This window comes from Leopardus geoffroyi, chromosome B4, assembly GCF_018350155.1.
Source record: "Leopardus geoffroyi isolate Oge1 chromosome B4, O.geoffroyi_Oge1_pat1.0, whole genome shotgun sequence".
NCBI classification, from domain to species: Eukaryota; Metazoa; Chordata; class Mammalia; order Carnivora; family Felidae; genus Leopardus; species Leopardus geoffroyi.
The window spans coordinates 21,554,628-21,569,789 of record NC_059341.1 but is presented as its reverse complement, the minus strand read 5'-3'; the positions used below and the strand labels follow the sequence as shown (position 1 = coordinate 21,569,789).

The following is a 15,162-nucleotide window of genomic DNA, read 5'->3' as shown; positions in this document are numbered from 1 at the left end:
GTCTGTCTACACAGACGAAGAATGCGGTACAGTACTTAGATAACTTATAATTGAGTTGAAGTCTGCCTAACATTTGACTTTCTAATGAGTGTAATGAGATTACATGCCTGATAGAAGCATTTGTGCCAAAGCAACTTTCGTGTTTAATGGGGCTCGATTACAGGACAAAATCGAATTATTTTCTCTCGTTCCCAAATTCTGTCTCCAGTGTGAAATCTCCATCTTTTAGGGGGAGGGCCGGGAGAAGCTGCGTAGCCTGAAAGGGGTGAGAAGGTCCATGACCAAGGGCCTCCTGGGAGCTCCGCGACCCAGAATCTCCGCGTGTCTGGCCGGGCCGCGCTTCGGGGTCGGGCTCGCGGCCTCGCTTTAATTGCACTTGGACGAGGTCCATGGCACCCGCGGCGCGCGAGGAACCCCTCGGTGGGTCTGAAACTAGGTTAAAGCAATTAGCATGCTGCCGACATATTGTCCTGCGGCAGGGCCGTGGGTACCGGGGGAGATTCGACGCTGTACCTTGGCTGACCAAGCCGCTGCCGGGAGGCGGAGGGGCACCTCGCCTTGGCCAGGCCTGCGCGGCGCGGGGACGGCTCAGCTGGAAGGCGCGCGCCCGCCGCGAGCGCGGGGCCTCGGGCCCAGAGCTGAGGGCGCCCCGAGAGCCTAGAAGGTGCGGGGCTGCCTCTCAGGAGACCAGCCACAGCCCGGGTTTCCAGGGCTTTCCGGGGGAGCGACCCGGGCCGCCGCGCGCCCTCGCGCCTCTCCCCTTCGCTAGGGGGCGGCCCTGCTCCCTCCTCGCGAGGCTCGCCTTCTCCCCAGGCTGCTTGCCAAGGAAGACGAGATCATTCTCTTGGAGACCAGACGAAGTCAATTTCAAAAGTAACTTTTGCGGAAGTGCCGGGGGAGCGGCCCGTCTCCTCGCCTTACCTAAAAGACCCTGGATTGTGTTGAGAGGCATCCGAGGGGGTCTTCCGACGTCAGCGTCCTGGTCTACCCGGTCTCCCTTGAAAGGAGTACTCGGGTCCACATACCTGATCCTGTAACTACAGGAGGGATGGGTCACCGGGGAGCTCACGAGCACCTCTTCCTCCCCAGCCCGCGGAAGCACCATGACCCCCTCCCTCAGCCAGCCCAGAAACTAGCTTTTTGTTCCCACTGGACCCAACTCGCTCGCTTCAAGCACTACGGTGAGACAGGGCAAGGTGACCTTGGGTGAGTCAAACATCGTCTCTGAGCCCTCGCTTTCTCCTCTGAGAAATGGGAATAATAAATACGCCATGACCATTTGCCTCCTAGGGTGTTTGGAGGGTAGGATAAATATAGGCCAAAGTTACTATTTAGGGCAAGGGATGCAGATAAGGGGCCCTCTCAGAGAGGTGGGGCCTAACCCTCTTACCCACTGTCAGTTAAATCTAACTGAAAGGTGGTTTCTTGCTAGATAGCTACATTTTGCATGGCTGGTTCAGTTATCTTTTACAAAGTTCATTCTTCTTTTTAAAAAGCTACCCCCTTCATGTATTAGACAAGTAACTTTTAGAAAAAAGTGTAAATAGCATTTATTAACATCGCTTAGAAATAAACCATGTCTGGCAATAAATTAGCATGAAGTTGTCCGGCCAGAGTTCTTCCAACAACGCAGAGTTCTGCCAAAGGTGCTGGTGGGCGGGGTGGGGGGAATCACAGGCTATTGCATATTTTCAGAAAATCAGGATAAATTATATAAATTATATACTTAAAAAGAGATCGTCTATTTCATTAACTCGACAGGATAATAAATAGATAAATAACAAACAGTTGATTGCCTTTAGAAAAATGTGATTCTTAAATTACATTATTGATATTTACATGTACAATATGCACAGAGACAGAATCAGATCCTCAGGCGGGTCTGGGGCTTCTCAGGACACAAACTCAAAAGGCGGTTCGTTTTCTATGTTGTTGAAGGGAGATTTGCTGGTGAGTTTTCTGGGGTCCTCTGGGGTCCACACTTTGGCTGTTCGGATAATATTTTGTTCTTTGAGTTGCTTTTCATCAGTCCATGAGAGGGAGTGTCCTGCCAGGGGAGGGAGGCCATAATCCGGGTCGCTGGGGGAGGGGGACCCTGAGGAGGTGAGAAGAGAAAACAGACCATGAACGTCCAACTGTATTCCCAGCGATGCCCTCTCTGGTCCTTTAGGATCCCGTCCTGGGCGCCTCGGCCGAACGGGCGCGTCTTAGGTTTTATTACAACGACCCCGCTTCCTCCACCCCTCGAGCCCCCCAGCGCCCACTCCCCGGAATCCCTGGAGCTGCAAATCTGCCGGAGACGCACGCCCTCCCAGCCGCGGTCAAGTGGCAGAAGGACCCTGCCGAACGCCGACTCGTGCTCAAGGTCGCCGGTGCCGACGGACCCTCTAACTGTCCGTCGCTCGGGCGGTGGGTCCGTTCACCCAGCCCCTCCGGGACCTTCCCGTGCCCGTCCCCGTCTCCCCGAGCTGGGCTGCGGACGCACTTACGGGTGCCCCGATGGCAGATGATGACCTTCTGGGTCTGGCTGCCCGGGCTGTCCCCGCCCAGGCGCCCGCCGCCGCCCGGCCCCCCGCCGCCGCCCGCGCCGCCGCCGCGCAGCGGCAGGTCGGCCTGCACCAGCTCGCTGAGGAAGTTGATGTAGCCGATGGCCAGGCGCAGCGTGTCCACCTTGGAGAGGCGCTTCTCGTAGGGCAGCGTGGGGATGTGCGAGCGCAGCCCCTCGAAGGCGTCGTTGATGGACTGCATGCGCCGCCGCTCGCGCACGTTGGCCGCCTGCCGCAGCTGCTGCAGCTCGGCCTCGGAGCGCACCCGCCGCCGCCGCCGCGCCGCCGCCGCCGCCGCCGCCGCCGCCCCGCTCAGGCCGCGCAGCCGGGCCTCGGGGGACAGCACGGCCGCCCCCGCGCACGGGTAGGCCAGGCACGCGGGCGGCGAGCCGGGCGAGTAGGGGAAGCCGCCGGGGGGCGCCCCTGCGTCGCAGCAGTAGCCGCCGCCGCCGTCCTCCGGCTCGCCGGGGCCCCCCGAGGGCGGCGGGGCGAGCGCGTGCGGGGCCGCCGAGGGCGCGGGCTGCAGCAGCAGGCACGCCCCGTCGCGGTAGCAGTACTCGTGCAGCTGGTGGCTGAGGAACTCCACCTCCGCCTGCTCGTCCGCCAGCAGCTCATCGCCGTCCTCCAGCGGGTCCCGAGAGGACTGGTCGGTGAAGAAGTCCTCCTCGTCAAAGTAAGGAGACGGGAAGGCGTCCAGCCCCCCGGGGAAGTGCTCTAGCAGCACCGCGTCCATGCTCCGTGCCGCCGCGGGCCCGGGGCGGGGGGCGGCTGAGGTGGTTCCCGGGATGTTTGACGTTGCAGTTCTGGCTCGAGAGGCAGCCCCCTCCCTCCGGGCTGGTGCGCCAGAGGCGGTGAGCGCTGCCCGCCCGCCGCCCGCCCCCCGGCCTCCCTGGAGTGTCCGCGGCGGCTCGGCTCTGGCGGGCGCCCGCGCTGCGCCGGGGAGGGCCGTGGCCGACTTGCTGAAGCCGAGGGCCGGCACGCGAGGATTCTTATAACTACATCCACAGGCGCGTGCCAGGGACCCGCGGCGCCAGCCAATCACCGAGTGCGGGGTGCCGGCGGGAGGGGGGGGCAGGGAGGCCCCGTCGGCGGCGCCGGGGCCCGGGCGGCTTCGCTCCCAGTGGGAGCTCCCGGGGCGAAGAGGGGGCGGGGCTCGCGCGGCCCGGGGCCCCTCGCGTCCCTCCCCGCCCGCTCCTCCGACGCGGGGCGCGGGCCTCCGGGGGTCCCTGCGGCCCTTGGCGCCCGCCGCTCGTCTCCCGCGCGCTGCGCGAAGCTGGGCCCTTCCGCGCGGGGGGCTGGGACGCGGCGCGAGGCGTCTGCTCGCAGCCACCAAAGGTCCCATGGGGGCGCGTCGGCGGCGCAGGGTGCGGAGCGGATTGCGGGCGGAGCTCGGGGGTCCGGGAACAAACGCCGGGCTGTCCGGCGGGGTGCATTCGCCGGCCCCTTGCGCGCGCCGGCCTCCCGCCTGAGTTTCGCTGGGTCTCCTCTCATCAGCGCACTTTTCAAGGACTCCTGTAAAGTTTGCACGGTGTGTGCGGGTGGGGTGGGGAGGCGACGCCGTGCAGCTCCCACGCGTTCCAGACTCAGGCCGGAGTCCCCTCCCCTCCTTTACCTCGCCCGGGAGAAATAGATGGGGACACTGGAGGGGCTGCCTTGGAGAGCGGCTCAGTGGGGCACGCTTCTGCGGAGAGCAAATCGAGACCCTAGGGGTTCGGAGCAGTAAAACCTGATACAAAAGGAGTCCAATGAATCGTCTGCTCTGGACCAGTCCGGAGGGAGGGCATGGAAGTTAAAGGGCGAGTGTGAACCCTTTCAAAGCCTGGGTCCCTCACCTTTCTGACTGGCCACCGGGACTGTCCCTGAATGATATATTTTTTTTTTCTTTCTCGACCTTTAAAAAAAAAAAAAAAAAAAAAACCCAAACACAAAACCTGTGTGCTATGGCCCATGACACGCTTTATCACAGCCGCCGATGCAACTCGAATTCTTCAGTGTAAGAGTAACAAAGAAACACTTTCAAGGTCGGGGCAATTCCTGGAAAAAGCCAAGCTCCAACTCGCACCCCGGGAGAGCAAAGTGGCGCACGTTCTCTGAACAGAAGACTGAGAGGCGAGGGCTTCGTGGGTCAGCCGCTCCCTTTTTCAGACACTTGTCTCACCAGAGGCTTCTAGGGCGTTTTCAGACTCCTCTCAAAATCCAAGGCCGTGCCTTTTAAGAACAGCGATTTCAACACGCTTCTTGGTTTTAGACCTTACACTGTTTCCAACTCAACTGCTGTGACCCAAAAGGTAAGGGCAAACATTACGGACGATCAGAAGCCCAGAGATTAATGTCAAAAACCCCAAACAATTTTAACCCAAAGACTTACTGTTTCACAGCAAGTTCTTTCCTGTGTCAGCCTGTGCCCCTTCCCGGTGAGGTGGCTATCCATAACGCTGATGCAAACGTGGCCGCGTACCCTGTGTCAGACCTGAGTTGCCGTTTCGTGCGTCTAGATTTATCTGTCTCACCTCAAAGAGAAGGAAGCTTTTGGGGAGTGGAGGGTCAAGACCACAGATCTAGCCAGCTGGTGGTGTGCACCCAGTTCTCTTTACATTTAAAAGGCCCTCATCCCTTTCCCTCACTTGGTTGGACTGAAATTAAGTGGCAACATGCTCTTGGGTCAGTCGGAGGACTTGGGAGAATAATAAATGATCAGACTTCAAAGCCTTATCCAAAATATTGCTAACCGTTCAGTGAAGGCTGGAATCCAGCCTACAAAGGCTGTCTCTTGGAGAGGCTGAGGGGCCTTCTCTGATCCAGCCAGGTGGCTTTGGAGAAAGTGGTTATGTTGGGGAGGGAGCTGGGGGTCCTGGGAGTCAGCAGGCGTGTACATGGGTGTCTTTTTACCCCGTGTGATTTTAACAGTTAGCTTCCACATAAAATCATCCCACATAGGCTCAGTGAGTTTGTGGTAGAGTACAGAAAATTACCTTGGGCACCTAGGTGAGGTAATGGGAAACGAGCTGGAAACCTTACTGCCCCATGAGGCTGAGCAGAGCTAGTGTGGACATTCTGGGCAGTTCTCGGGCTTCGTGGACGAGCATGGGATAGGAGGAAAAGACAGGATAGTCACGTGTTCCAGACATAACCCTCTTCACCCTCTTGTTCCTCACCCCCACTGTGTCCCCCTTAAAGAATCACCGACTGTCTGGAGACCACTCCTGTTGGGACCAAGGGCTAGGCCTGCAGAGACTGAGATACTGGTGTGGGCATGCATGTAAGTAAGACATGATGGTTCTTTTCTCTAATAAAAAGAAGAAAGACTTCACCACTAATAAAGGACATTTTCTCTGGGTCACTGGAGGTCCCAACAGTGTGGATGGCTGCCCTCCGCCTCAGGAAGCAACAGGTTGGTTGAGGAAATGGCCGGAGGCCCAGCTGTCATTCCAGCCCCTCCCTCCACTCTTCGTGGATTCTCTGGGCACACGGAGAGGGACAGGGTCAAAAGTTTGCAGGTGTACTTCGTGAAGAGAGGGACAGAGCTGGTCCCAGAGCTGTGAGCCTCCTCACCCCTGCTAAGGCCCAGCATCCTTCTCCTCCCACAACATCTCTGTCCTCAGAAGAGATGTTCCCTGACATCCTGAGAAATCCCTGCCTCATTATAAACTAACACCCATCCGCTAAGGTCAGCAGTGGCAGGGGCAATTGCTTCTTTTTAGTTACAATACCGGTGAGGCCTTGTGATTTTTTTTTTTTTTTTTTCAAGTCTTTCCAGAGTCGCTCAGTGCCACCTGCTGCCCCGGGGCCCAGTTGACTCCTCACACACTCTATCGGGGCTGCCTAGGAGCCTCATACGTCTTCAAGGTTCTTGGTTCCAGAACTTCTGGCAAGGCCCACTGGGCACCAAGGAAGCCTTGCTGCCCCCACCCCACCGTGCCTCTCAGCTCTCTCCCTCCCAGGAGTCTCAAGGACCCGAAGACTTGTTCATCTGAATATTTGTTCATCCGTTTCCCATCAAACCCTTCTAGCATCTTGCCCTAGCTTTTGGGAGCAACGACTGGAGAGTTGGAGCCCAGGCCCCCCTGGCTCTTTCCCAGGATGAATTTCGGGCAGACATCACTAACGAAGAGTGGGGCCTCCGGGCTCTCCATCCTTCAACTTGCCCTTCGTCTGTGCCCATCGGGTCTGATGCCTGCTGGGTGTATGTCCTCCCTGCTGGAGCCCAGCCTCCCCAGAAACCGGGGTGGGGGGGTGGCAGCTGTCCTGCCCCTCACACTATCCCACATTCCTCACTTAGTGCTTGCAAGCAGGTACTTGTGGATGTGACTCATTGTCCGTCTCCCAGCTGGAAAATGGGTCCATGTGAATTCCTCGTGACCCAGATTGTCCCCTTCCTCTCTAATAAACACAGAGGTGGTATTAGGTGGTGGTTTGTAATCTCCTGTATCTGTTTCTTTCTTTGCTTCTCCTCCTCCCTGCCCTTTTCTGTGAAACCTCTTCTTCTCTCCACTTTGGTGCCGTCAGCAACCCATTCTTTTAATGTTTATTTTTGAGAGCGTGAGAGAGAGTGGGGGAGAGAGTGGAGGAGGGGCAGAGAGAGAGAGAGAGAGACCGAGGATCCAAAGCAGGTGCCGTGCTGTCAGTGCAGAGCCCGATGTGGGGCTCGAACCCATGAACAGTGAGATCCTGACCTGAGCCAAAGTCAGTCGCTTAACCGACTGAGCCACCCAGGTGCCCCAGCAACCCATTCTTTATCCCTCTTCTGCCAGGAAAGGATTTGAAAAATAGAATCACGGGATTAATGGTGAAAGGTTTCTGAGGCCCAGCAGGGTTCAGTGACTTCCCTAAGGTCACACAGCAGGTTACTTCAGCCCGGTGCTGGTTCCACTGGCTGCTGAGAGCGAGTTCCAGCCTTGCTTATACCCATTCATGAAGGGTAGGTTTATATTCGTGTGCAAAGGAGTCAGTCCCGGCCCTGTTTTAAATCTGCCCAGGTTACCAGGTACCACCTTCCTGGCCTCCCCAACTCTCCGGAGTCCTGGCTGCACTCCTGGGTGCTGAGGGAGGAATCACTGAATGGTGCTATTCCTGGCCTAAGACAAAGTATGCAAAATTAAATATGGGATCATGGGGCTTTCTCTGGCCCCAAAGTCACACTTTATTGATTATGGATGGTTTTTCCACTGAGAAGGCCCCCTGCGATCATGTGACGTTGCGTTCCATCCTGGAAATGATGGGCCTTGAGGATGCTTGACCCAGCTTACAAGGCTTTCCTTGAACTACCCCTGCCTACATCACCGTGCCTCTCCTGTACTTTTCACTCCGTCGGTAATTAACGTTCCATTTCTCCAGATGCCCTGAGGACTTCTCTCTGGTTTTCTTTGTTTCACTCCGATGGTCCTTTCCACTAGTCAGAGCTCCTTGAATTGTTTAGAAGGCCTGCAATTTATTTTATACTAAGATAGGTAGAAAGAGTAATACGAGTGCTAGGAAAGGTAGGAAGGGGCATTTTGGAGGACTTGCAGACGTGTTTATCATTCACCCTCATAATTCTGCAACCTGAAGAGTGTCCTCCTTACTTCAGCTGGCGAATAAGCAAGGCTCAGCCTGCCGTCCACGGTTGCATGGCCGGTATGAGAAGGCGTCAGAACGCAACCCCAGGTCTGTGTCCTTTTGTATCTAAAATATGTTACATAGCATCTTTCTGCCCCTCCTTTGTCTCTACACCTAATGTAGCTCATTTAATATGACTTTCACGTGGATTGGCTGATTTGCATCTAACGTAGCACCTTGATACGCTGCAGGTATTGTTATTATTTGCAAATACTAAGATTCAGATAGGCTAAGTAACTCTCTGGGCGTAACACAGCTGCCAGCCTTGAGCCACAAGTAGAAATAAGTAGATTTGTAGCACGAGGTGAGATGTCAGAATTGTTTTCCAGATTTTGCCGTCAAACACTCTATCTACTCTGAGGCTTCTCGGCCTAAAAAACAAACAAACGAACAAACAAAACCCGGCTGGGCCATGTCCCATTTGGGAATGAGGGCAGGAGATACAGGTCTGTCGTGAAACACAGAGAAACTCCAAATGCTAAACACCCACCTCCTTCCTTCTTGACTTTACATTTCCCATTGTTAAACATTAATCTTTTGAGGGAGAAACACCAAAATGCTGATATAATTATCCAAATAAGTGTTTTCCGTCATGCCAAGGTTTATTTGATGAATAGCAAAGCTTCTGAGCTCTGTCCTTCAGTCCTGTTATTCTGAAAGGTGTTTGACCTTTTAATGTAAACACAAAAAATCATTATTACCAGACTTGGCCTCCACAGTGAGCAGTGAAAAGAAAAAAATAATAATAATTTAATAGAAACGGGAACTTTGGGCTTTTTTTTTTTCCTGTTCGTTTCTCGTCAAAGCTGTCTGTGTTTTCTGGCTTCGTGTCGGTCTGTCGGGCCTTAAGTGGACTGTGGTACATCCATATAGTGGTATATTCAGCAGCCTTACCAAAGGAAAAGAATGCTTTAGGTATAGTGATATGAAATGATCTCCAAGATACATCATTAGGTAAAAGGAGCAAGGGGGGTTAGTATGCTCCCACTTGCATTTAAAAAAGAGGACAGTGAGGGGGCATCTGGGTGGCTCAGTCGGTTGCGCGTCAGACTTCGGCTCAGGTCATGATCTTCATGTCTGTGAGTTCAAGCCCCACGTCAGGCTCTGTGCTGACACCTCAGAGCCTGGAGCCTGCTTCAGATTCTGTGTCTCCCTCTCTCTCTCTGCCCCTCCCCCACTCATGCTCTCTGTCTCTCTCTCTCTCTCTCTGTCAAAAATAAACATTAAAAAAATCTTTAAAAAGAGGACAGTGAATATATACGAGTGTATCTGGGCAGGCATCAAATATCTCTAGATGGATACATAGGAAACTGATGACGTCAGTTGCATTGAGAAAGGCACGGAGTGGCTAATGGATAGAATTTTTCCTTGTAGACTGTTTAGGATCTTTTGATTTTTGAAATATGTGAACAGATATGCAAAAACGTAGTTTTGAAATTGATGAACTTTTTTTAAAGAAAATGTTTGGATTGTGATCTCTTCATATAAGCCCTGGAAGAGCTCTCCAGAGAGACCGGATGTCAGCCTGTGCCATCTTCAAAAGTCAGCAAGAACCTTCTCGCAAATAGGACAAATGAGGGCTGGCAGGGGCGGGCAGGCCCAGGGTGCCCTGCCCGTGGGCCAGGTCCTGCGTGAGCCCCTTCCGTAATCGTCTAAGTCCTCCACGCAGTGTGGTTGAAACGGGGTGGCATTGCATCAGATGTTATCTGCTGCATGAAATCAATATCAACAAGATTTATCGGGATTCGACAATATAAAGGCAACTTAAAATTACTAGATACTCAATAAAACCACCACATTGCCTGCATCGTCCACAGTCCCACAGCCCTGAGGTGACTACTGTTAACATTTTGGTCCATTTCCTTCCATGTTTTCCTAATTTTGTACCTTTGTGCCTTTTTCACTTGGCTGATGTCATCATCACTTCCCCATGTCTTTACTGACAGGCTTTAACAGCGGCGTGACGGTTGAGCATCTGACTTTACCACTGTACGATTTCGCTTTCACCTGAGAACGACTCACTCCTGGGAAGTCAGAATTGAGATCATACTTCCTGCCTTTCTTAGAATACCTCTATGTTATGTCTGTGGTCTGACTTTATTCCTTACTTGGCAGGCCACGATTTTGATGCCCGTAGGATTTGTTTCTACTTCCTATCAATAAGACCTTACCTTCTACTCGGTGGTCCTGTAGGTGTTGGGGAACTGAAGTGGTCTTCTTATTATCGTAGCCTTAAAATCCTGTGTAGAGCAAACATTTTTCCTTAGCTGAGTTAACCTTCCTCAAAGAAGCTTATGGCAGACCGTGCTTAGTTCAAGCAGGAAAGTGCCTACTGATAACGCAGGAAACATCAGTTATTCGGAAGAGCAACCCAAGGTCCAGGAGGCCAACTTTCATGCTTGTGTGTTCCGAGAAACCAGCCCCCTGCATATAGCTTGCGTGCCTCAGGTTTTGCCACTACAAGACCCTTCTCAGGGTCTTGAGCCTCCACTAGAGATTTAAGCCTGTTTCTGTGACCTGGAAAGTAGCCCCTCACTTTCCACTGCAATCCCTGGGCATGAAGCCAGAGAGGCTGGGTAGCACAGAGTTCACGAGTCGACACTGGAGCCTGGATTCCAGTGGCTCTGCTACCGATCGTCTGTTTGGGCAACGCAGTGAATCGATCTGTGCCTCCATTTCTGCATATGCGAAAGGAAATAATAACACTACTGTCTCATTGCATAGTGTGAGAGTCAAGTGCAATATAAATACAGGGCCAGGCACACGGTAGCGGCTGGTCAGTAGGTGGCTTCGCAGGGGTAGATGCTCAGTAAACACTGGTGGAACGGACAAGGATAGACTGTCAGTGGGAAGCAGAAGTCTTAATACCCAGATGGGAGTCGTTCTTATTGGCTTTGCCAGCCAACCTCTACTCGGTCCCCAGAGGGAGAGTGGACACGTATCAACAAGTGGATCAACAAATGCTAAGCTTCACTCCCCATTGACACGAGGAGGTGCAGCTGTTCTCAGAACTTTTGGGGGCAGTTAGGATAAGGCTAATAGTTGTAGTCTTTTGCTATAGTTTATAGTCTTTTGCTAATGCTCATGGCTATACGGTGGGGGCTAGAAGAATGACCCATTTATACACTGTGGCCCATGGAGAAAAGCCTGGAAAGGGGCAGAGCAAGACCCCAGCACTCGACTGAGGGTGTTCACGGAGGCCAAGCTGTCTGTCCTGTTTCTCTTCCGCAGGAGCCTCTCAGAGACACTGGTTAGACCCACACTGAGACCTGGCATACGAGAGTGGGGCGGGGGCTGGATTTCCCCCTCACGCCTCCATTCTTACTGGCCCTTTGGGGAAACCAGAGGTCTTTCCTCACCTGGAAGGAAATCTAATCAGTGGATTAGAGCCTTTTCCACTCTTCGTAACAAGGGATGTTTCCATACCCAGGAATCTGATTGTCCTGGTGAGAACCTCTCATTAGAGCTCTCATTTCCATGGACTTTGGATTTCTTGGATCTGTATTTCTTAAATTAAATCTCCATAAATTATGACGTTTTTTCATTTTTTTTTTTTGTGGCCTTGTGTAGATGATCATTTTATTTTTTTTTTTTCAATATATGAAATTTATTGTCACATTGGTTTCCATACAACACCCAGTGCTCCTCCCAACAGGTGCCCTCCTCAATGCCCATCACCCACCCCCGCTCCCTCCCACCCCCCATCAACCCTCAGTTTATTCTCAGTTTTTAAGAGTCTCTTATGCTTTGGCTCTCTCCCATTCTAACCTCTTTTCTTTTTTTTTTTCCTTCCTCTCCCCCATGGGTTTCTGTATGAAACCATATGAAACCATATGGTATCTGTCTTTCTCTGTATGGCTTATTTCACTTAGCATCACACTCTCCAGTTCCATCCACGTTGCTACAAAGAGCCATATTTCGTTCTTTCTCATCGCCACGTAGTACTCCATTGTGTATATAAACCACAATTTCTTTATCCATTCATCGGTTGATGGACATTTAGGCTCTTTCCATAATTTGGCTATTGTTGAGAGTGCTGCTATAAACATAGATGATCGTTTTAAAATGACAACAAAGTATGAGCATATTCTGTTCCATCTGGATGACCACCCTATAACCTGGCCTGCTTTTGAACTTGGAGCCTGAATTTGAATTAACATTCAAGTTTAAGACTGTGGTGGTACCAACAGAGAGGCTATTTTCACTGCTAAAGAAAACACACAGACATTGTGCCTGCGCCCAGAAAAGACTAACTAGCCACAACACAGGCTAGACAAACAAAGCCATTATGGTAGTTTCCATGATAAATTAATTAATTAAAGTGGGGGAGAAATGAATACACCGTAGGGACCAACATCACGTCAACTTTGTGAGTGGTGAATGTCATTACCACAAAGTCATGTCGTCGGTCGCATTAAGGTTAGTTTGAATTTTATTGACTTCTAGATTAAAAAGAAATCAAAGAACAACACACATCTAGAGTGGATGCCAACTTTATATGAGCAAATATTTAAGCAATTTCATATTAATAATAATTTAAACTGACGCTGAGGGCCCATAAAAACTTACCTTTTAAAATATTTTTTAAGTTTTATTTATTTATTTTGAGAGACACAGAGACAGTGTGAGTGGGGGAGGGGCAGAGAGAGAGGGAGAGAGAGACTCTCAAACAGGCTCAGCACTGCCAGCGCAGAGCCTGACGTGGGGGCTCAAACTCATGAGACCAGAAGATCGTGACCTGAGCTGAAACTGAGAGTCGGACGCTTAACCAACTGAGTCACCCAGGCGCCCCCCCATAAAAGCTTTTACCGGTGGTTGTATTGGTTTTTCTGTGAAAAGCGTTGAGATCATGTGTATGTAAGGACAGATACACATATACGTGCCTATACATGTATATGTACATAACATATATCCAAAGCTGGGGAACCAGCTTTATTGAGATACAGTGATATATCACTCTATCACACTATATACGTTCAAAGTGTACCATGTAATGAGTGCATACACTTCTATTCTGTGAAATGTTTACTCACAGTAAGGCGAGTTAAAGGTATGAATGAGAAGTGATATCACAGGCATTAAAAAAAAAAAAAAAAAACCGAAGGGTTCTCTTCCACTGGTATCTCTTACCTGGAGCCCTGCTTGTCTATATAAAGGAATCGATTTAAGACTTTGATTGTCTCCAGTTTTTTTTTGACTGCACACCTTGCATTATTCTGGATAAAGGTCTGACTTCTTTAACAAATATCTAAAGAGAAGAGCGATTAAGATATTACATTTAGGGGTGCCTGGGTGGCTCAGTCAGTTGAGCGTCCAGCTCTTGGTTTCGGCCCGGGTCATGATCTCATGGTTCGTGGGATTGAGCCCTGCTCCGGACTCTGTGCTATTGGTGTGGAACCTGCTTGGGATTCTCTCTCTCTCTCTCTCTCTCTCTCTCTCTCACTCTCACTCTCTCTGCCCCTCCCTCTCTCTTTCTTCCTCTCTCTCTCTCTCAAAATAAATAAAAAAGCCTAAAAAAAATTACCTTTATATCTCTCTCATGTAATAATCCAAGCATAAGCAATCTGAAGTTTACACAGAGACTAAATGGGCTGGGGTCAAACTTCCTTGTGACTTGCTACTCTGTCTTCCTGAAACATGTCTCCGAATCCCAGGTCTAAGATGGCCGCTCCAGCTCCCACCCTTATATCTGCCTCCCAGCCACCAAGAAGAAGGAAAAACAAAAGGCACACTCCTTTCCTTTTAAGAACATGACCTGGGGGTGCCTGGGTGGCTCAGTCAGTTAAGCCTCCGACTCCTGATTTCAGCTTGGGTCACGATCTCCCGGTTCTTGAGTTCAAGCTCCGAGTCAGGCTCTGTGCTGATAGCACGGAGCCTGCTTGGGATTCTTTTTCTCTTTCTCTCAAAATAAATAAACTTAAAAAACAAAGCAAAACGAAACAAAACAAAACTTGAAGAACATGACCTGAAGTTTGCACACATCAAAGCTGCTGACATTCAGTTGGCCTGAGCCATCACATGGCCGCTGTTAGCTGCAAGGGAAGCTGACAATATGGTCTTAAGTGGGTAGCCAGTGGTTGTCCTGGTTAAAATTTGGAATGCTGTTAAATAAGGAGAGAAAAACACTGTGCGTGTGTAGGGAATAAGATAGACTGTGTCTCACATCTTATCACTACCGTGTTTGAGCACGTACTCTAAATGTGAATTTATGTATATTTATGCATTTAAAATTGCATAGAAATAAGACTGTATTAATATATTGCATACATTTATAAACATGTATAAAAAGAAATTTTAGGAAGATGAGAAAAAAATATAATTAAAGTTCTAAGATTTTTCCTGTAGTCCAATGGAACATCTTGTTCACTTTGGAGACTGCTGGTCTATATAATGCCAAACAATCAGTTACGTTTCTTTTTTAAAGCCGAAGTGTCTTATTATTATTATTATTTTTTTGCATCATTATATAGAAAGATAAACAATGTGGAAATACTGAGACAATGTGAACACGCTTTCTTTTAAGTCTCAATTTATCCCTTTAAAAACACATTTTGAGGGGTGCCTGGGTAGCTCCGTCTGTTAAGCGTCCGACTTGGGCTCAGGTCATGATCTTGCAGTTTGTGGGTTCCAGCCCCGCGTGGGGCTCTGTGCTGACAGCTCAGAGCCTGGAGCCTACTTCGAATTCTGTGTCTCCCTCTCTCTCTCTCTCTGCCCCTCTCCTGCTCATGCTCTGTCTGTCTCTCTCTCTCAAAAATAAACATTAAAAATGCCATGTTTTGAGCATCAACTGTGTTCAGTCACCATGTTAAATGTTGGGGATACAGAGATAAATAAAATGCAGTCTCTCTGACTTAAGACATCCTTGGGGTAGTTGGAGAGGGAGCGATCGTTTCAACCCAGCGTAGTAAGGGCTATTGTGGAGGGTTAGGGGATCAGCGCGAGAGGTTTGTAAGGAGAAGGATACTGTGTTAGGTGAGTCTTGGGTGAGTCTAATGACACAGGAAGGGGCAGAAACGTGTTG

At 50.8% G+C, this 15,162-nt stretch overlaps 1 protein-coding gene across 1 annotated transcript; it reads right to left on the bottom strand.

Moving 5' to 3' along the window:
* Positions 1 to 1,533: 1,533 nt before the first annotated feature.
* PTF1A (pancreas associated transcription factor 1a) lies at positions 1,534 to 3,451 on the bottom strand. The gene is made up of 2 exons (XM_045463777.1): positions 2,490 to 3,451; positions 1,534 to 2,095 (listed from the first exon to the last, which is right to left on the bottom strand). Exons 1-2 carry the CDS (start codon positions 3,277 to 3,279, stop codon positions 1,893 to 1,895), a joined length of 993 nt encoding a protein of 330 aa, XP_045319733.1. The 5' UTR covers positions 3,280 to 3,451; the 3' UTR covers positions 1,534 to 1,892.
* Between the last annotated feature and the right edge of the window lie 11,711 nt (positions 3,452 to 15,162).